The following is a 21,886-nucleotide window of genomic DNA, read 5'->3' as shown; positions in this document are numbered from 1 at the left end:
GCGCCCCATGGCTTCTGGCTACGACTGGTCCCGCATCGTGGGCGGCACGAACGCCAAGGCGGGGGCCTGGCCCTGGACCGTCAGCATCCAGGTTCCCTGGGCTGAGGGCACAGGGCACCTATGTGGAGGGTCCCTCATCAGTGCCCAGTGGGTCCTCACGGCCGCCCACTGCTTCTATGGCAACAGGTAAGGAGGCCCAGGGCACGGGCAGTTCCTCTCAGGCGGCGCGCCTGGGCAGCGCACTCCTCCCTCGTGAAGCAGAAGGCAGGGAACTGCTGGGCTGCTGCAGCCCACGGCTCCGCTCCCTCTGAGCCCCCTCTCCCTCTGCCCTCCAGCTATGCCCTGTATTACCGCGTGGTGCTCGGGGCCACCCAGTTGAGTCATTTATTGCACACAGGGAACATCCCCGCTCTGTGTGACCTTCTTTTACCTAAACGGCACTAAGCCACGAATCTTAGCAGGGTCTCAAGTGCAGACCAAAATGTCACAAGTACATTCTAGGGCAACATCATAGCCAGGCTATGATTAGCTCTTGGCAGGGGGAGCAGCAGTAGCTCTGCTTCTGTCCTTGCATGGAAAGCTCAACAAGTTTTAGGTAAATAATAAAGAATCAAGTTTAAATTTATTAAAAAACCTCTCATGCCACAGCAAAAGTGCGTAAGATTGCTGAATTCAGGCCTGCAAGGTGGGGTTGCCCTGGGCCTTTCAGACACGGTGTAATCTCAGAGGTCTGTAGCAAGTTGGCAATGGGAAATGAGCTCTTGCCTAATTAGCAGATTTCTCGTTGTGCCTCAGTGACTGCACTGCAGAGCTTGGCTACCCTCCACTAATTTGCAACATCTCTGGCTTCAAAACACTTTCTTTCATTCCAGTTCATCAGAGCCAGCTGGAAAAGCACCTGCCAAGTGGAGAACTCACTTGCAAAGGTTCACACCCAAATTGAGGCCTGGGATTTGGGCAGTTCTGCACTGGTGCCTCAACACTTCTCACACCTGGGCTTCTTGCTAAATCCAAGAGGTAAATCAGACAGAAATATTTATTCCATTATGCCCTTACAAATAATAGTGGGCAAACACCAGGATTTTTAACAGATCTTACTCTCATAATGCCCACATATAAACACATTGCAAGGCACAAGTTGGTTACTCCATCTGGTAGCAGGCACCAGGGTCTATTTTGTATTTTGTAAGTTTTTAGCATTTGGAAAGGCAGCATCACCCTTTGCAAACAACCCTGCTACTGCAAAATGGACAACAAAAGCAACCCTGGGAGCTTCCCTAGTGACAGGCGTCTACCGTGAGCCACGGGTGCAGTACCCTGGGTTTGGTGAGGCTGTGGTGGGATGGCTGAGGATGCCCACAGCAGAAGCTGTTCACCAGAGCTGAGCTCTGCTGCAGGACAGAGCCCAACGTTTCCTACAGGGAATGGGTCTAATCACAGATTTCACATTAGAGAATGCTAGGCCAGCATAGAATCATACAACCACACTCTCTTCCTGTTTCCATCTATTTTGCATTTTAGGTTGAGGTGTAAACACAGAAAAAATACCACTGAACTGTCTAAAAGGCATTCAAGTAGAGTATATCCATTTTATGGACACTCCACCTGGAGCTTCCTGCCTGACCATAGGAACCATCTCACTCACAAAGACACAGTGTTACCCTCCACCATTTCCTCACCTAACTGAGGACTCTCTTCTCTTGATTTTCTCTCTTGGTCCTCCCTTCAAATAAACTGCAAAAGCTGCAAGAAACCCTGTGAAAATTAAACAACACCTCTGTTAAAACAGCATCTTGCTGATGATTCACATGAGAATGACATGCAGACATGCCAAGTCAGATCATAAAAACAATTAAGACCATTAATTCCTCATCTGTCCTACTCTTAGGCTCTTTTTATACTGGAACTTTATACTGGAACACTTCATTTCAGTCATTATTACTCCTGGGAGTAATTTTTGTACCCTGTTTTATCTTGTTCCTATTGCGAAAAGTTGGTCGGGAGATGGCAGAGATCTAACAGAGTTTCTTCCGAAGCAGCAGTTCTATTTCACAGAGTCTAAGATCTCTGTATTGGCCCTGTCTGCACAAATTCATGTTTCTGACACATTCAAACCACAGATATCTTATGCAGAAGTTCACAACCAAATAAGAATGAAGTCTGGGATTCTCAACTTGAAAAGTGAAGATCCATTTTGGCACAGGTAAGGCACTTTTTCTACAATCACCTCCAGATGATGTTTCTCTTCAGAAGAAAACAAATGGGCTCCATGAGAGAGAGAAACACCACCACTATCAGCAATTTGAGGCAGAACTTGGTATTCAGCAGCCTGAAGGACCTCCCTAATGTTTACTCCCTGGTGTACAAACCAATTTAGAAAAGGAAAGAATAGCTTGCAGTAGACACTAGGCCCTAGAACATCTCCCTTGGTAGAAAGATCCACTACAGTTGTATAATCTTCCACCACATGGGCCTTTAATCTTGGTGTTAAGCACCTAGCTAGAATGAGGAAAGAGAAATGTCCAAAGCTCTCTGATACTACATTTTCTTTCATTGCCCTCCTGGTAATCATTTTTTCTTTGCTTCTTCTCCTGTGAGGGCTTTATAGGTCCTTCAGAGGTGGATTTCATAGCTGATGTAGGTGCTGTCTTACACCACAGGCTGCAAACAGGAAGATAACACCAATATGTATGAAGGGTATCATATTCCTTCTGCAGCTTTCATGGATAACCTTGTTCTGGCACATAAGTATCCCATTCCTGGGATATGCCCTACTGTCAGTCGGAATAAAAAGAGAGAGGGGTAGCTGGAAAGAAAAGAATCCCTCAAAATGCAATGTAACGCACCAATGAGGGAAATCAGTCAGATCTCTCATTGCAGACACCAGCCCTGCACATCCACTTACCCAACCCAGGTCCCAAGGTCGCAATAGCAATTTGTATAGGTAACACTCTAGGAGCTCTGATAAAATAGTATCCTGAAGGCCTTATCATCAGGGGTGAGCTTCTTGAGTGCTGGAAGCGTAAGCCTCCTCATATCAGTGCTCACACCTCCTATCTTAGTCATACTCTGCTTTGCACCTGTCAGAACCACTGTCCAGCGCTATCCCACTGCTCCCCTTTGCCTCTTCTTTCATATTGTGAAGCAGTTCAAGAGCAGCAGCAAGCGACTGGGATCTCACAGTGACTGGCAGGCAGGTGAGGTGAACAGGGCTGGGCAGCAAATAGCACTGCTGAATCACAGACAACTCCGCTGTCACCCTCACTCATATGGCAGAAGTGGGGCTGCAGCCTTGTGTGCCAGCAGCCCTGACCAGGAGCCCCAGCGAGGCTTTGCCTTGAACTGTATGTTTTGGGTAGCCCCAGGGAGGGTGAAGCACCAAGGAGAACCAAAACCTGCTATCCCTCAGCTGGGGCTCAGCTCATGCTCTACGCAGTGCTGGCCTCTAAGATTGCACTTTGAGCAGAGGGTGCCACTTATACCAAAAGACTTCCTTTGACCACAGTAATTTTGAAAGAACTTTTGGCAAACCCATCATTAACATCTCCAGATGAGGCCAAAGTGAATGAAAACATTAAGAAGGGACAGGGAAATCACTTCTACACCTCCTGCCCTAGAGAACAACTGGGAGAATGCTGTATCTGGTGAAAGGTAGGGTTTATTTTTTAAGCAACTAACCAAAATCTCATATAATGAAAAAGAATAATGTATAGGAAGAGGTTAATGTTATTACTGAAGCCTGAACAGTGAGTTTTATTGCAAGTAGGGTTTTTTTGTGAAAGTAATAAAGTTTCAACTCAGCTGTGAACCTACAAGACTCCCAGCCCAGTGGCACTGCACAAATCCCCTGCATCTGTTGTATGAACTGTAATGGGAATCCAGATGATGCACACGAAGGGCACACACACAAAATCTGCTTTGCCAAGTTATAGCTCTCCTATGGCTACCAAACCGTGCCTGAGAATTTCAGAAGCACAGGTCCTTTACCCACCTGTGTATGAAATGGTACTGCAGAAAGCATGGTCCATTTCATTTGCTTGGAAATGCAAGCCCTGTGATTTATGAATAGGAATCATCACTTTCTTAAGCCTCTAGCTCCCCTTGGCTTTTTCTGGGCAGAAATTAGATTGAGGCTCTGTCTTCATGCAATACCAGAGAGTGGTGATGTCTGTACCCCTGTGAGCTGAACAGGGCAATTTGTACAGCATTAAGCCTAGGATGACTTTCAGCTATGACCATTGTTTGCATAGAGGCACTTAAGAGATAGGGATTCATCCAAGTTATTTCTATGTGTTAAATAACTGGAAGAACCAACAAGCCCCAGAACTCAGGGATTCATATTCTTGGCACCTTTGGTGGTTCACAGCCCTTAATCAGGCCTTTTGGGAGCCAGCAACCTTCGTTTTGAGACTATTGCAATGTGCCTTGCCATCGCTCCTTCACTGCAAGAAGGAAGACAACATCCTGCCGCCTTCAGACTATGGACAACAAGACCATCTGGTGCCACCCACTTCTCTCCATTCATCTTAAACTGCAATCCTTATTAAACTTCCCCTTGGCATCAGTCAGCACTCCGCTGTCTGGAGCCACCAGGCTCTCGCATGCCTTTCCCAACCTCAAAAGCGGTGTGGCTCCGCCCGGAAATGACCGCGGCCCCCCCTGAGGCTCCGCGGCGAGTGGACTACAACTCCCAGGGCGCACCGCGCCCGTGAGGGCCGTAGCACCTCTGCGGAGGCGCCGCGATGCCTCACGGGAGTTGTAGTTCTCTGCCCGACAGCCGCTGACTCCGCCGAGCCCGGGTTTATTGTGTATGGGAACTCCCTTGGAGAGAATAGTTAGGGAAGGTCTGGCCATTTCTCCTCACTCCCAAACCTGGTAATGCCACTGGTGGCATCCATTGTACTGGATGAGTTTTAAGGTCCCTTCCAACCCAAACCGTTCTGTGATTCCATGGTTCTAACTGATTTTGCCAAGAGTTTGAGATAATTTCTCTAGTGAACTGCTCCATGGGTATGATGGCAGTGATAAGCAGGCAGGAGATGGATCTTGGTGTGGTCTGCAATCAAGTGGAGGCCCTGGTTAGCACCAAATTAAAAGAGATACTAAAAGAGCCCCAGATCCTGAGGGGCCTTTCTTGAGCAAAATGTTCCATGGTGGTGGTAGTTTGTAGTAGTAGTGGCAGTAGAGCTCAGGAGTGCCCCTTTCCCAAGGACAGCAATCATCTGCCAGACCCCAATAAAAATCTCTTTTTTCTCCCAGGTGTGGAGCAGGGATTGGAAGCCCTCACTCCTCACCCAAGAGCGAGCTCCAAGCCAGCATCTCCATTGAAGCAGCAGGCATTCTTCCTCTCTGCTTCATGTGAGACACCTGGATGCTCACCTTTACACTTTGAGTTGGTAATAGTGAGTGTTGGTTTCCAGCTTCTGCTAGAAGCATTAGATGTTATTCACAGCTTAAGTAGCTGATGGGCTGCTTACAGCACTAAGACTTGAAGGTACAAAGCAAGCAAATGAGCTGTGTGGTGTTTTGCTGCTTGCCAGGTTAAACCACAACAGGAACTGGGACTGTTGAACTTGGAGAAGAGGAGGCTAAAGGGAAACCTTGTCACTGTCTACAACTACCTGACAGGAAGGTGTAGAGAGATGGGTTTAGTTTTTTTTTTCTGCCAAGTAACAAGTAATAGGACGAGAGGAAATGGCATGATGTTGTGCCAAGGAGAGGTTTAGATTGGATATTAGGAAAAAAATCCTAAAATGGATATTAGGAAAGGGATGTCAAGCATTGGGACGAGCTGCCCAGGGAAGTGATGGAGTCACCATCCCTTGAGGTGTTCAAAAGCCGGGCAGATGTGGCACTTAAGGACATGGTTTAGTGGTGCAGTTGGCAGTGCTGGGTCAAAGACTGGAGTCGATGATCTTAAAGGTCTTTTCCAACCTTACCTTAAACTTCTCTCGCATCCCACGCCATTCTCCGCCCCCACCATGACGCCAGCTCAGTGCAGTGACGCCAACTCTCCCGTCAGGCACCGCCCCGCGCTCCGGAAGTGACAAATCGAGACCGCGGGGAGGGGCGTGGGGAGGAGGGCGCGTCGATTTCCGGCAGACGGCGCTGATGGAGGCTCGGGGGCAGTGAGGCGTCTGAGGGGGGTTCGGCAGGCGCCGCCCCGGGGCATGCGGGTGAGCGGTGTCCGCCCCCCGCTCGGGGCCGTGGTGGAGCTGCTGAAGGGCCGCCCCGCGGGGCTCGCCCTTCCCCTGGCCGGGAGAAGGACCTCGCCCGTCCTCGGCAGCGCCCGCCCGGCGCCTGGGCTGGCTCCCGCCCCTCATCCCCAGAGGCAGCCGCGTTGTAGAGCCTCGCCGCCCGGAGACAGCTGCCGTCTCCGCTGTTAATGGAGAGGGTTTTGGCCCTCCTCAGAGGCAAGCCGGGAGCTTCGGAGCAGCTTTTTAAGGCTAGATTGTGCGTTGGCTGCAAGGATGTGGCATCTCGGGTAAAGAGGAGGGTGTCTGTTGCTCTGGCATTTCGCCGTGCTTCTACTGCCTGTCTCAAGGTCTATTGTATTTCCTATGTGAACAGGTTTCCATGATCCTGGGGTTGTGCCAGCCAGGTGGTCAACAGCCACTGCTTATAGACTTGGCAACCTCTTCTGCACCCTATTTTCCTCCTACGCACATGGGGAGCGAAGGTATCCTGATCCTGTAGTCCCGGGTGGGATATATGTTCAGCGCAGGTAGAACAAGACTGTCGTGCCTTTTTTTGCAGTTGTTTTTCTGCTGTGTTTGATTTTTATCTGGCTATTTGCTATTTAGGTTAGTACGTTCCTCACTTTTTTCTTTTTTTTTTGTTGTGTTCCACTTTAGGTGTATTTCTGTAAAAGGAACTTCACAGTTACCATCAAAGATGAAAAGCATAGTGATGCTAATAAAGGTTTTGTTCTCTTTAGGTGCAAGCAGCTCCCCAACAAGTGGCTGAAGACAAATTCGTATTTGATTTACCGGACTATGAAAACATCAACCACGTAGTGGTCTTCATGCTGGGAACTATACCATTTCCAGAAGGAATGGGAGGATCTGTGTATTTTTGTTACCCAGACCAGAGTGGGATGGCTGTGTGGCAACTGCTGGGGTTTGTCACTAATGAGAAGCCAAGTGCCATCTTCAAAATTTCTGGTCTGAAATCTGGTAAGACTGGCAAAACGTAGCAGTCAGTGAAACAGCTGTGTTCGTGCATGCATAAGTGGCTAGATGTTTGAAGGTGGTTTTGAACAAAAAACTACTTGAAAAGGCAGACCCTAACAAATGTGATACTAGGAGCAGTCTGTCAGCTTTATGAAGTCTGTCTGTCTGTATGTTAATGTTCCTGGCACAATTTCCCCCTCGTCTTCTCTCGTACAAGGTGTTGATCTGGGAATTCCTTTGCGCAGGTTTGGTGTTTGTTCCAGTGCTGCTGCACAGAGGATCTGAGGAAGGAGGATCTTGTAACTTCCATAGCATGGTTTTTAGGCATTTGTCTAGACATGCCTTCAGCATTTTCTTTCAGCTTCCACTGCTAAGCAATTGTATCTGTAGCACAGAGACAGGTTTTGTAATGAGTAAAGTCTGACACGGTGATTTCATTCAGCAGCCACTTCCCACTCAGGTGCAATTGCACTAGAGCTGTCCAGTAGAGGCTGTTGTCACTGCAAAGCAGCTTTTCAAATGTTTTGGTGTTTCTGAGATATACCTGAGTCAGAGAAGTCTGACTCTCATGGGAGTCAGAGAATGCTGGTGCTTCCTGAAGTAGACATGGGTGTTTTTGCCTAAAATATGCGGATCTTGCATATTACAAAAATGATGGAGCACCCCAGTTGGCACACTTTTGTCCTAGTAAAGAGATAATATGCCAGTCAAGCAGCTTCAGGCTGTGTAGTCTACAGCCTTAACTTGAATCTCTAGGTAAGCATTAAGGTTGCTGTTATAAGATGGATTAATTCATAATGTGGCATGCTTGCTTTTGAATCAGTTCTGAAAGGCTGCGTGACATAAGAGCTCTCAAGGTGCAGAGCAAAATAAATTCTGATCATGCATGTTCCTCAGAAATTTGGGTTTTCTTCAAAAGAGAAAACAGCCACAGTAAGGGTTTTGGCAAGTGTGTTTTTATACATTCCAAAGCTGTGTAGTTAGTGAAGCAGTAAAGTGTATTGCCTGTTCTTCTGCCAGCTTTTGTAGTATATTTCTCATGCTTGAAATACTTACTGTATTCTATGTTTTCAGACAGCTCTGTTGGAAAACACATCTTCAGGTGCTTTTTGCATGATTAGCCATAATTGCCAAGTAAGGGTTGCTTTTGAGGAAGAACTTTGTGACATGGTTGAATGCATTTGCAATGCCGTGAGGCAGCGCTGTGCTTGATCTGAACAACAGAGACTTCTGCTGTTCCCGTTGTTGCCTACAGCTCATCTCTGCCTGTGGAGTCAGTTTAAGCTATGCAGCCTTAGTTTCCATGACCATAAACAATTGTACAATGGAGGAGACTGTAGAAAGGGAAGATCGGAGAGGGATTACAGGGCTGGAGTCACTGAAAGGCATTACTGACTGTTGAAATCTCTGGTTTGGGTTTGAATTTCTTAGGCTTACTTTTTGAGATAGATGATATGCATCTGTGATATGGATGAGGAAGACAATAAATGTTGGTGTGTCCTTCAACAAGTGTTATGGTGCTCAGATGTCTCTTGATTCAGCAGAGAAGGTAGGAATGCTGTTCCAGGAAGAGATTGGATGAGAGTTTTATCCCTGTGTAAGAAGTATTAGGTGGTTACATTAGTAGTTTGGCTGTTGAGACTCCTTTTATGTAAAATAGCAGTTTAAAGCCAAGTGGCTGCATTGTCAAGGTGTTTTCAGCATTGGCTCTTTTTCAGGAGGTGTTGGGGGTGGCAAATGAACCTGTAGGTGCATAAAGGAGGGGCTTAAAAATATTCCTTGCCTTGAATTGTAAGGGTTTTTTTTTTACTTGTCCTCAAAACTGTGGTAGAAACAGAAAACAAACATTGAGCTGGGATTGTGCACCCTTACTGGAAGTATGTTGACAAGTGGGATAAAAGTTATAGGACAGCCTTTTCCATTACAGACTTTTTCTGCTGTGCCACATGCAGTGTGATGTGTGTAATGTTCTGCTTTCAGCTTACAAATACAACCTGTAGTGTACTGTCTGCATTTGGGGTATGCATATGGGTAAGGTTTTTGACATGGTTAGGTAATGACATGAAAGGTAATGAGAACTCAAATGTGGTGAATCAAGGCTTTGATGAAGGGAAAGAAATGGGTGGCATAGCAGTTGCTCTGCTATGACATGGTACGTTGGAGAGTGTAGGGTCTGAATGCGAAAACCTGAGCTTGTACTTCAGTACCAATTAACTCTGTATTTGTAAGGTTTGGAATGTTAATTGCGAGAGCCCAGCATTGAAAATGTGGAGTGTTTCAGTTGCTGTAAGGATGGCAGTGAATTCATTTTCTCACCCTTTTAGTCTGACATCTTTCCAGCAGAGTGGTTCCATGGGAGTGCATGCAAAGTGACAGAAGAGGTGTATTTTGTTGTTTAGATCATGAGTGTCTTTCTAAAGTAGGGATATATTCTGATGGAGCCTGTCGCTTGAGGATGTAATATTTTTATTATAAATGCCAGCTTCTCAGGTGAAGATGTTACAAGATGTAAAACTTCACCAGCTCTGTTGCTGTTGGGATTTTTAATAATGAACTTGTGTGATACTTGGTTTATAATAGCTTTTCTTTTTCTTTCTTAATACTTTAGTAAATTTTATCTTTATCAAGCAAGCATCTGTCTACAGTAAAGGTTGAGATCATACTGCAATGGCATTTCTCAAAAGTGCTTCTAAATAGCACTTCAAGAGATGAACTCTCTTCTTGATTGTCCTTGTGTTAAAGTAGCATTTCAGTAGTGCTTTACTCATAAAGCAGTTGTAAGATCTGGAGTAAGGAGTGACACTTGGCTTCAGTTGAAAAGGGTACTGGGTTTGTGAACGTGCTTTCAATATGGGTTGGATGTTGGCTTCTTTGTGGTAATACCTGGTGTCTCTGCAGAAGAATGGGCAAATTTCTGAGGTCTTCAGTCTTTTTGAGCCTTAGTTTGACTTCTCAAACTTGTACTGGTTTTGCTGGCTGAGTTTTTGACCAGGGAACTAAGTCAAATGCTGATTAAGGTTTCATTAAGTCTTTCTTGCAGCTCAAGATAGTGTTGACTGGTCTGTAGGATAGCTCTTGATGAGCTTTGCTTTCTCTTGCTGGTCAGTGGCCAGAGAGTGCTACTGAAACATCACACTGTTACAATGTGAATTAAGACTGGAAGGGGCTGTCCAGGGAAGTGGTGGAATCACCATCCTTGGATGTATTTAAAAGCCACCTAGATATGGTGCTCAGGGACATGGTTTAGAAGTGGGCATGGTAGAGTTAGATAACAGTTGGACTTGATGATCTTAAAGGTCTTTTCCAACCATAACAATTCTGTGAAAGGCTTTCTATGAAACGCTTGTTCCTATAGAGAAGGATTGTGCTGTCTTTTACTCGCAGATGTATTTCCTGTTGAATCCATGTACTTCATAGGGAGCTTTAAAATTAAGTTTTCCTTTTTTTAGACCCTTCCTTAAGATCTGCTGTGTTTTTTAAATGTACCTGTTGTGCTGTTTCATCTGTTGTGCTTGTGCGTAGTTGTGCCTGTGCGATTCTTCTGTATTTCTGAGATAGGAAGATCTCTCTGGTGGGAGTTGAGGAATATCTTCTGCAGAAGAAACAGTGATTTAAGTAACACAGTCTTTACACGGGTGCCAAATCTAACATGTGCTGTTTGTGGTGCTTTCAGGAAAAGGAAGTCAACATCCCTTTGGTGCCATGAACCTCCCGCAGACGCCAACAGTGGCCCAAATTGGAATCTCAGTGGAGCTGCTGGAGAACCTGGCCCAGCAGACTCCTGTTGCAAGTGCTGCTGTGTCATCGGTAGATTCGTTCACAGAGGTAGCTTGGACATTCTGTTTTCAGAAATTCTCTGTACTACTAAAGTCTTAAGAATTAGGCCTCTGAAGAACTAATTTTTTTTAAAAAAAAGCCCCTATGGGTGGCTGTAGGATTGTAACCAACCTAATCATTGTTAAATTATTTGGCTGGATTTGGCTTTGATATTTTGAAATTACTTTTTCTTACACTGGAAAACTATGTCCCCTGTAAAGGATTGGATTTTGCAGGCTCAGTTGAATCAAGCCAATAGGCTTATTTGTGTCAATGGCACTCTACTGTAAAAAATATTTATAGTACTTCCTTATATGAGCAGCTATGCCTAAATGCATGTAAGTCACAGCAGATCTTTGTTGATTTGTAGGTGCTGGAATTATTAATTTTTAAGTTTTTTTCCCTGTGGACCAGGCCTTGGGCTGCAACTCTTCTTTATGCAGCTTGTTTGTTATTTTGAACCTCTGGAAATCCTCAGCCAGCACTGTCAGTTGATTTGGCATCTAACAGCAGTGCAAGGCAAGCTAGATCTGCATGGCAGGCCTTGATTTCCCTAACACTGATGACTCTGGCATTATCTTTTAACATTTCAAAAATTGGTGAGTCTTTTCAAGTATCTGATATCCTTTTGCAGTTTATATATGATAACTCCCAAGTAGGTAGTGTCTCTTGGAGAAAGTTATTATGACTAGGAGTTGACCAACAACTATTTTTGTGTAGTACAGTTAATTGAGCTTTTCTAGAGTTGTTAGGGGAAAAATGACATCTAAATAACATTTCTGATTCCACCAATTTTAATAGTAGTAGTAGTAAAGTCATGAGGTAATAATGTGCCACTTGAGGTCATTTGCAAAGTGGCTGGTGAATTTTTCTGGTGATAGCACTTAAGGAATAAAAACCACTGTGATTGCATAACTTTTTTACAAAAAACTTTTTTATTAAAAAAGAGTAGCATCTTAACTGAAATGGTATATTGCTTTTAAGAAACACAGGTGAGCCAAAGGTTGAAGTGATCATTACTCCTGTAGAGCAAATGTATAAAGACATAGTTGAAGGAAACTTTTGAGGGAGTAGATAGCAGAGGAAGGGGGTGTGACTGGGAGCATGTTTGTGGATCATAGAATGTATTGGGTTGGACAGGACCTTTACAGCTCACCCAGTCCAACCCCTGCGGTGAGCAGGGACATTGGTACCATATCAGGTTGCTCAGAGCCTCCACCACCTCTCTGGGCAACCTGTGCCACTGATCTATGAATGACTGATGGCTTTTATTTCATACTTGATGTTTCTCTTTGGAACTGCTACATTATAGCAATAAAAGTATTTTTTAAAGACAGAATCATCTGTCACTACTCCAAGTTAGGGTGTTACTCTCCTACTACATTTTTAGTAAGTTTTGTGAAACTTTATGGTTTTGTATATGTGTGTGTGTATTTCTATTTATATATATGTATACATATAGATATAGATATGGTTATATGTGTGTGTATGTGTGTGTGTATACATACGCATACATACATACACATATATATGATTATATTATTAAAAGTTGTATGGAAGAATGTAGGACAAAACCACAGAGCTCCACATGTGAGTGGGATGAGACTGAGGGTAGGCTCCTGGGTTCTGGGACACGAGTTCTTCCGCTCCTTTTATCAGAGCAGGTGGAGGGAAGGACGAGAGTGTGCATGTATTGCCCCAGGCTGTTTTTCTCCATCACTTCACAATCTATGAAAATCATTTGTTCTCCCACCAAAACAATGCATACTTTTTCTCAAATAAAAAGAATAGAGGAAAGAAGAAAGTACCAAAAGCTGACGTATTTGTAAACTGGGAATGCCCTGCAGCCTAATCCTCTGCACACATGGCTTCTTCATGACCTCTCTTTTACTCTTTTACTTTCTTATTCCTACAGTTTAGGAGTTTCCTATGCATCTTTTTCATGTTTTCCCCAGCAAGATCTTGTGGCAGAGGATGCCAGGATAGCAGCCCTTCTGTGGTGAAAGCTAAAGGAAATTTCCTTGTTGCTGGAGTCTTGATGAGTTGTAGTGAGGCAGATTGCAGACTTTTCAGCTGCTGTAACAACTGATTCTGCTATTTGGCCTGGTCTGCAGCTCTTCTGATGGTTTAATTTGGAGGAGAGGGACAGCTCTTGTCACTGCATCGTTTCTTTGTCACAAGAAGAAAATGTTCTTCCCAAAGCTGTTTATCCAGTTGGATGAAATTGGGCAGGGAGAGGGTGAGTGAAGATTCTGAAAATTATTTCTGGATGCTGGATGGATCTGAGGGCAAGACTGAGAGTTAGGATGTTTTGATCATTTTAAAATAGACATGCCAGGACCTACTATATCCACTTTTCCATTGTATTTTGGATGGCAATGCTAATTTTACCTCATATAGGAGTTGTGTATCTGTTAAACTTTTGCACAAAAATTCAAATTGAGAAAAGAACTTCCTTAAAATATCTCTCTTTATTTTATTTCAGTTCACTCAGAAGATGTTGGACAACTTCTATAACTTTGCTTCCTCGTTTGCTGTTACTCAGGCACAGATGACTCCAAATCCTTCTGAAGCGTTCATTCCTGTGAATGTAGTTCTGAAATGGTAATGGCAATGGTCTCTAATAACAAATGTTCTTTTTCCTAGGCATTAAACCAGCTGATTTCTGAGTGTTGAACTACTGTCATGCTATTCAGTGAGATGATGCAAAAATGTTTAAAAGTGTTTGTCGTCATTTTTCTTAAGCATAGAGAGGTTCTATCCACTCTGTGTTTGTCAGTATCTTCATGCCATTTTTAATTAGAAAAGTGCTAAAAAGTCTATGAAATTTTCACTTCTAGAAATCATAGATTCATAGAATGTATTGAATTGATAGGGACCTTTAAAGCTCATCCAGTCCAACCCCTGCAGTCAGCAGGGACATTGGTACCAGATCAGGTTGCTCACAGCCCCATCAAGCCTGGCCTTGAATATCTCCAGGGATGGGGCTTCCATCACCTCACTGGGTAACTTGTGCCACTGATCTACCACCCTCATGGTGAAGAACTTTTTCCTAATATTCAGCCTAAATCTCCCCTTTTCTAGTTTAAAACTATTACCCCTCATCCTATCGCTACATGCCCTAGTGAACAGCTCTTCCCCAAATTTCTTATAGGCACCTTTCAGGTATTGGAAGGTCGCTGATCCCCCCAGAACCTTCTCTTCTCCAGGCTGAACAACCCCAAATCTCTCAGCCTGTCTTCATAGCAGAGCTGCTCCAGCCCTTGGATCATCTTTGATCATCAAATGCTGCTCTTGACGTATGTAGAGTTGTTATGCAAATGCTCTGGAGTCATGGGAAGACTGAACATGCTGATACTTGTCAGTTTGCGCTTACAGATATGAGAGAGGTAGAAAAATTGTGTTCCCAGTTGACCTGGTTCTATCATCAAGACCCTTAAGCACAAATGCCAAAGTTTCTCTGTGAGTTGTTTTCCAAGGACTTAATAAATATTTCTTATTTATTAAGAAGTAACCAATTTTGGGGATAGCCTGTGTAGTGTGGAGATAAATTGTGAACTGCAGGCAGTCCTTCGAGGTACCTGAAAAATTCTTTCCTACAGTTTATCACTTTAGCCCTCTTTAGTCTCTACAATATTATCCCAAACCCTTTTAAAAAAGTATTTTGGGCTCTCTGAATACAGTTTTATCATTAGTACCAATTTTATGAATATGCAGGCAGTTGAACTCCAGAATAAATTTTTTAACCATGAGATCAATCAGACATTGGAACGATCTCCCAGGGGAAGTGGTAAATTCTCCTACATTGGTCAGTTTTAAGAGTCAGCTTGACAGGGTGCTGACTCATCTCATTTGAACTCTACTTTTACCTTGAGAGGTTGAACTGGATGACCCTTGTTGTCTCTTCCAACCTGGTATGCTATGATTAATGTAAGCAATATATTTTCTTTGGGAGTGTAACTTGATGCAGATCTCTTTTATTTAAAAGGTGTCTCGGTGCACTGCATGAACATTTGTGGGTAAGATCTCTGATATCAGAGAGGAATCACAGGGCAGGCTCGGTAATGACTGCTCATTGCCTGAATGATGCCGAATTTGCTTTTGACTTGTTCAAAACAGTATAGAGAAGTGAGGCATAACTCTAAGACGCTGAACACATCTGTGTATAGAAATCTGTTCATGTCATTAGAGCCACAGAGAACAACTTTTTTTTTCTGCTGTTTTATATTTGTGAGTCATTATCGTGTGTTTAATTATAGCCTGTAATACGTAGAGTATCTTAGGCCTCTGCAAAGGGTTGGCTGCAATGGAAATTCAATAACTTGGCTTAGAAATTATTTCATAACTAAGCCTTTCTCTAATTTGAGTGGGTTTAAAACCCTTTAGAGTCTCTTTTTCTCATTTCAGTTGGGATAGGAACTATGAGATGTAGGGGAACCTTTTTTTATTTTCTTTGTTTCATTGGCAGTACCTTTTGATAGCTTACAGCTTGGGTTTGTAGGGATTAAAAGGGGGGTAGCTCAAAGCCTGTAGGCTTTTCCTGGTTTTCTTTTGAAAGTCACAGAAATCGTATGCTGTCTCTATTTCTTCTGTAGGTCAGTAATGAATTCTGCTGTTTGGTTTGTGGTTTGCTTGTTTCTGTGAGTATGGAAAGTGAAATTAGGATGGTGTCTGTGCATACATGATTCCGTTATGGGTTAGAGAATTGCTTCTCCTCATTAAATTTTTACTGAAGCATTATATAGGAAATGTGCAAGTTGGAATTATTTGGCGAGGGTGGAAAGATAAGACTACTTTGTCCCATGGTTCCTGTCAGAACTACAAGGCAATTCAGTGCATAGTCCTGAGTGCAGAATTGTCTGTGGTCCAGCTCTAGTCTGAAAAAATATGCACAAAATAGCAGCCTTTAATTCACTTACAATTTTAGGAAGCTTGGATGAGCATCCTCTGGGATACCACTTCAGTGAAATACCTGTTGTTGTTGACAGACACAGGTCTCACTGTTGAGTATCCTTGATATGGAATCAGAAAGGAGGATTTTGGATTTGTTCACTTCGTGGTGTGGAGTGGACATAATTTATTGTGTTACCTGCAGAGAATAATTATTTGTATCGGGTTTGAAGCCATTTTATTTGCAACAGCTTTTGTGTTTTGTATTTTTTCCTCTAGGTATGAGAACTTCCAGAGGCGTCTGACACAGAACCCTCTCTTCTGGAAAACATAAGCTTAAACTGTGTCATTTGAAGTGCTTTCTAAACAGTGCTAACTGAAAGATGTAGCAAGGAACTCCTCTGAAGGATTTTGGGGCGAAAAAAAGGCAACAAACGATTAGTCTGAATAGACAAACCTGTAACTTTTGTATTACTCTTGAAAATTATTTAAAATTAAAATCTGTGAAAACTACTTGCCTGTGCTTTTTTTTTTAATTTAACTACTTGGCTGCAACAAGAAATCAGTGTTGCATATGTAGAAATATTCTTTTGAAACTGCATTTGAAGTGGAAGAAATCACAAGTTTAAAAATGGCAGCACCCTTTCATACTTGTGTGTGTGAAATCTGGGGGTGTTTAGTTGTAACCAAAATAAATGCAGTTTTTTCTCCTTTACCTCATTCTGAAGGGTGATCAGGCAACTGAGAACATGCTGATGGTTTTCCTGCTGGGACTTACAGTGACACTGTAAGTTCTGTCACTCTGTGGACAACCAATATTCCTGTGCCCAGCTCAGATAAATGTTACTTTTCCCTCTTTTGGCATGAAAGCCACTACTGAGCTTGATCTCAGGGACCTGTCTCTAATTTTTCCTGTATGAAAGCACGTAATGAAGAGACGTCTTTGGGAACCCTGCAGGTCAAATAGCTTTGAATGTCCATTATGGGCAATTCAGAGTCGCAGATCTCTATTTTGCAGTCCTGGACCATTCAGTGAGATTAGAGCTGCTAAATTGCTGACAGTGAAGGTAACTGATGAATTTCTTTCTCTTCAGCTTTCTCTTAATTATGAAGAATGATGTAGAGGAGGAGAAAAATAAGCATAATGGTTATTAGTTACCTCAAAGAGTTTTTTCTGTGAGGAAAATGGATTACATCAAAAGGTTGAAGTTGTGTCAGGGATTTGTGGGGCAGTTTCTGCCGAAACACTTGGTCTTCTGCTCAAGTAAGGACTTAGTTTTCTTAAAGATGTGCTTGTAGACTGTTAGCAGAGGCCCAGGTTGAACTCCCTGGTCAGAAGGGGTTGTTAGGATCATCCTATGTGAGCTGTCAACCCCTGCTGTAGGATGTGGTGGTTGTGTCACACAGATGGCAGATGCCTCACGTAGGTGGCAATGTCACAAGTGGTATCAGGAGACAGATGGAGTTAAAGCAGCATTGTGACATGACACCGAGCACTGCTGGTGGTCATTGCTCAGGTTCTCACACTTCTAAGGAAGCATCTGCCTGGTGTGGAAATAATTTACACTTTACGGGCCTTTGATGGCCTCACTAAGTAAGAAATGTGTCAGTATGAGCTAACAGCTTCCCTGGATCAGCATGATTCCGTTAAAGGAGTGAAGGACGTACACGTGTATGTGCATAAGGAGAATGAACAGGGGAACAGAAACTGTCCCAAATGATTGGACTTTTTTTTTTTTGGTGAGGGATAATACAGATGTTTTGGGCTGCTTGCTAGGAGAGAGAAGTATTTCCTTGTTGAGGAATGAAATAAACCCCTTCCCTACTGCATTGTCCTGTTTCAGGCTGAATAGTGCTTTAGTGTCTTGTCTCTGCATGGTTCAGCTGAAAGCGAGAGCTCAGGGATGGGATTAGACTTTTTGTACCACATTTTCATGATGAACACCCAAAGGCTTGTTCAACATACCTATCTATATAAATGCGTATCTCCTAATACTTTTTTTTTCCCCTCAATGCATTGGTTTAAAATGAGAGAACAGGGTTATATAGAAATAGTTCAGGAATAACCCTGCGGAGAGCCAGGAAGATACCGTGTACCCATCAATCTGCATTTTACCCATATATTGTTTCCAGGGTTTTTTTCCACACACACACAATAGAAGAACTTTTCCCCGGTACTTCCATAGTTGTAGTGCCTGTAATAATAATAATCCATGTGTAATATAAATGATTTTGTAAAGGTTCTCCTACATCTAGAGTATTTTTCCTGTGTGCTGCTGCCAATTTCTTCCTATGAAGAGGTCAGGTCACTCAAATGGAAAACCCCTTAAAACAAAAAACCTGCCTACTGGTCGTTAGGCTTTGAGGCTGAACATGCCTCCATGACAGCAATAGATTTATTTCCCTCCATTTCAAGACATTTTTCCAATCATTTTTCTTCCAAAGTGAATAGAAATTGTCAGCCAGAGTTGGGAAAGTTTCTCTTCAGGAGTGCTTTACCTGTTTTTTGGGGCTGCTTTTGCCTCCGCACCATACCCAGAGGTAAATTATAAAACACAAAAAGCAACGAGTGCATAGATTGCTACTGGATTATGCTGAAACATTCAAAATCCATTAAAAGTAGTCAAATTCTAATTATGCTGAGGGGTTTTTTTTGTAGTTTTGTTTATTTTTAAAAAGTCTTGATAGAAGTTCAGTGTCCCAGCTGAGCCTGAAGCCTGCCCGACAGCACTTGAAGAAGTACATGTCTTGATTTTGCAGTGAAACAGGAGCATGAAACACACCAGGAAGGGCAAATTCAATCCACATTGGGAAGAAATTCTTCGGATTAACATTAGAAGCCGAGTTAGTGGTAACATTTAACTCAGTCACCACCAGATGGAGCCAAGTCCCCGCAAACAGGAGCGTGGTCTGGCACGGGAAAAGAAACCCTCTGAGCTGAACCACTCACTTTACAGCCGGGAACCTGTTCCCTGCTTCCACCTCTGCTACAAACTTTCTTGCTGACTCCGGGCAAAGTCTCTGTCTAAAAATCGAGACATCATTTAGCCAATTTCTAGGTCTCTGAAAGCAGGTGAAGAAAGACAAGGATTTTCAGGTACCTCCTCCTCTTTTTGGTGAAAGATGAATCTCTCAGTTTGCAATTATTGAAGGAAACAGCAACTTTCCAACTTTACTGTCCTTTTCAGGCACAGCTCATTCAGAAGAGATATCTGTAACACTTGCATCCTCCCAAAACAGTTTCCTGGCTGCAGTGCAACATTTGGTCAGGAGGCTGGGGCCAGGCAGGGCCTGACATTCCCTGTCCCTTATCTGCCTTTTGCTGAGATGGGAAACAGGAGCTGATTACAGAATTTGTCAAAGAGCAGAACTACAGGTGGCTCACAGACAACAAAGGAGAACATGTTAACGTCTTTCAGGACATTTTTAGGAGGTTTCCCCAGTACTAGGGTTAAACCATGCTTCATGTGCTGAAGAACTTAGGCACTGGAGCTCTCAAGATCTGTGGGCCCACACAGTTTCAGCTTACACAAAGGTGTGTATTAAAAGGTTAAAAGTTTTGGAAAATATTAAACTCTTCTTTAAATTATTTTGCAATTATTGTAGAATCACAGAATGGTTTGGGTTGGAAGGGACCTTAAAGCTCATCCAGTCCAACCCCTGCCATGGGCAGGGACACCTTCACCAGACCAGGCCTTGAACAATGCCAGGGAGTGTTCCACAGCTTCTCTGGGAAACCTGGGCCAGGGCCTCACCAGCCTCACAGCAAAGAATTTCCTCCTAACATCCAGTCTAAATCTGCCCTTTTCCAGTTTAAAACCATTCCCACCTGTTCTATCACTGCCTGCCCTTGTGAAAAGTCCCTCCCCATCATGTTACAGAGTAAGACTTGTAAACCACTTGCCAGCTCTGTATTTCATTTTTTGCAGGCTCCCAAGGACACAGATCAAACCTGGCTTAGTCACGTTACTCCAACTGAACAGGTGGTTTATCTAAACAGAGCGTTTACGAGCTTCCCAAACTGTAACAAACAGGAAAAAGCAATAACCTGAAAGACAAAAATTAGATATGGTTAAGAAGTCACTAGCAGGCAGAACTACTTCAATTCATCTACTGACCACAAAAGCACTATTGCGTTGCCAACGGCAGCATATTTGTATTCATATAATATAGAAAACATTCTTCGAGTCCTGTGTTGTGGTGAAGGATAAGAAAAGCACAGTAGAAAAAACAATACATGAGTAAATGATTTAGCTTCAGTAAATGTTATTAACTAATATTTGATTGTATATATTTTAAACCTACAATAAATAGTGTTGATTTTTAAAATTCATTATTCTTAGGGCAAGCAAAACATCAGTAAGGCTCTCTAGGGATACTGACAATAGAGGCAATTAAAATATATTCACACTAACTAACTTGAAGATAATTGCAGTAACCCAACAGCCAGAGTCCAAACAGTGGAGCAATGGGATCCACAAAAATAAAGGCAGCTTTTTCCCCTAATCAGTAACAGAAATGGTACAAAGCAGACCCCAATTTGAGATTACTAGAACTTCATCAATTGCAATGTGTAACTACCTTAAGGAATGACTTCAAAATATTTTTAGCAGTGATTTGACATTTACTTATACCATAATGTTAAGTGTGGTATTTAATTTTGTCTGGTCCCTGAATAGTATTCAAGAAGATTCACTCGGTTTTCAGTCAAAAAGGCACAAATACAGCTGCAAGCATACACATACCAAATTTCTAGCAAGTTACTGTATATTATTTATCACAGAATCACAGAATATCAGGAGTTGGAAGGGACCTTGAAAGCTCATCCAGTCCAACCCCTGCCAGAGCAGGATCACCAGACCAGGTCACACAGGAACGCATCCAGGCGGGTTTTGAATGTCTACAGAGAAGGAGACTCCACAACCTCTCTGGGCAGCCTGGGCCTGGGCTCTGGCACCCTTACAGTGAAAAAGTTTTCCTCACGTTCACATGGAACCTCCTATGCTCCAGCTTGCACCCACTGCCCCTTGTCCTGTCATTTGACATCAGAGAGCAGAGCCTGGCTCCTTCCTCCTGACACTCGCCCTTTACAAATTTATAAACATGAATGAGATCACCCCTCAGTCTTCTCTGCTCCAAGCTCAAGAGCCCCAGCTCCCTCAGCCGCTCCTCAGCAGGAGATGCTCCACTCCATCATCTTTGTGGCTCTGCTGGACTCTTTCAAGCAGTTCCTGTCCTTCTTGAACTGAGGGCCCAGAACTGGACACGATATTCCAAATGTGGTCTCACCAGGGCAGAGTAGAGGGGAAGATATATTTATGTGATATCACATATATTTATGTGATAGCTGTACACAAAACAACGCCATAGGCCATAAGTGAAAACTCATTGTGGGAAATAATTAAAATGGACAATTCAGAAAACTTTACAAAAATACTTCTTTTTATTAAAAGCAGCAATTTCAAGCAGAACAATACACAGAATGTAAACATCACTAAGTTCAGCTCCAGCCTGCCGAACCTTCGAGGGAGTCTACACTAAACGCATCTACCGTACTAGCGAGTTAACAGACTATGTTATAATTTGAAAATATATTTTCTACTTTGAATTAAGAAAAAGTAATTCATCGTAGTCTGTCCCAGCGCCAGATACTGGCATCATCACACACAGCTATAAGGATACTACTATCCCTGCTAAAACTGGTTTGTCGAATGGCAGCAACACATTTCGGATGGGTAAGAGTCGTACACCTAGAAATAAAAGAATAAATAAATTAGAAATTAGCAATTAGAAATAAATTTCCTGTTCACTGCCATTTCTCATCCACCCAATTTTCATTGGAGCACTGACTGAAAGCTTCTTGAACTACATTATTGAAGACTTCATAATCAGTGTCCTTTCCCAGTGGTTAGGAACAAAATATCGTAATTGGATGACTAAAGACTGCAGCATTTGCAGGAACTTTGCACACCTGAGTGTGTATATATAATATTTATAACGTGTGCATA

At 43.1% G+C, this 21,886-nt stretch overlaps 1 protein-coding gene across 1 annotated transcript; it reads left to right on the top strand.

Moving 5' to 3' along the window:
• The first annotated feature begins 6,385 nt into the window (after positions 1 to 6,385).
• LOC104535294 (chromosome unknown open reading frame, human C11orf73) lies at positions 6,386 to 16,391 on the top strand. The gene is made up of 5 exons (XM_010193683.1): positions 6,386 to 6,484; positions 6,938 to 7,175; positions 10,846 to 10,997; positions 13,474 to 13,592; positions 16,158 to 16,391. The coding sequence occupies exons 1-5, from the start codon at positions 6,386 to 6,388 to the stop codon at positions 16,210 to 16,212; spliced, it is 663 nt and encodes a 220-aa protein (XP_010191985.1). The 3' UTR covers positions 16,213 to 16,391.
• Positions 16,392 to 21,886: the final 5,495 nt, after the last annotated feature.

The sequence above is a fragment of the Mesitornis unicolor genome, unplaced genomic scaffold (assembly GCF_000695765.1).
Source record: "Mesitornis unicolor isolate BGI_N332 unplaced genomic scaffold, ASM69576v1 scaffold43531, whole genome shotgun sequence".
Lineage (NCBI taxonomy): Eukaryota > Metazoa > Chordata > Aves > Mesitornithiformes > Mesitornithidae > Mesitornis > Mesitornis unicolor.
This window is presented reverse-complemented; position numbering and strand designations above follow the sequence as displayed.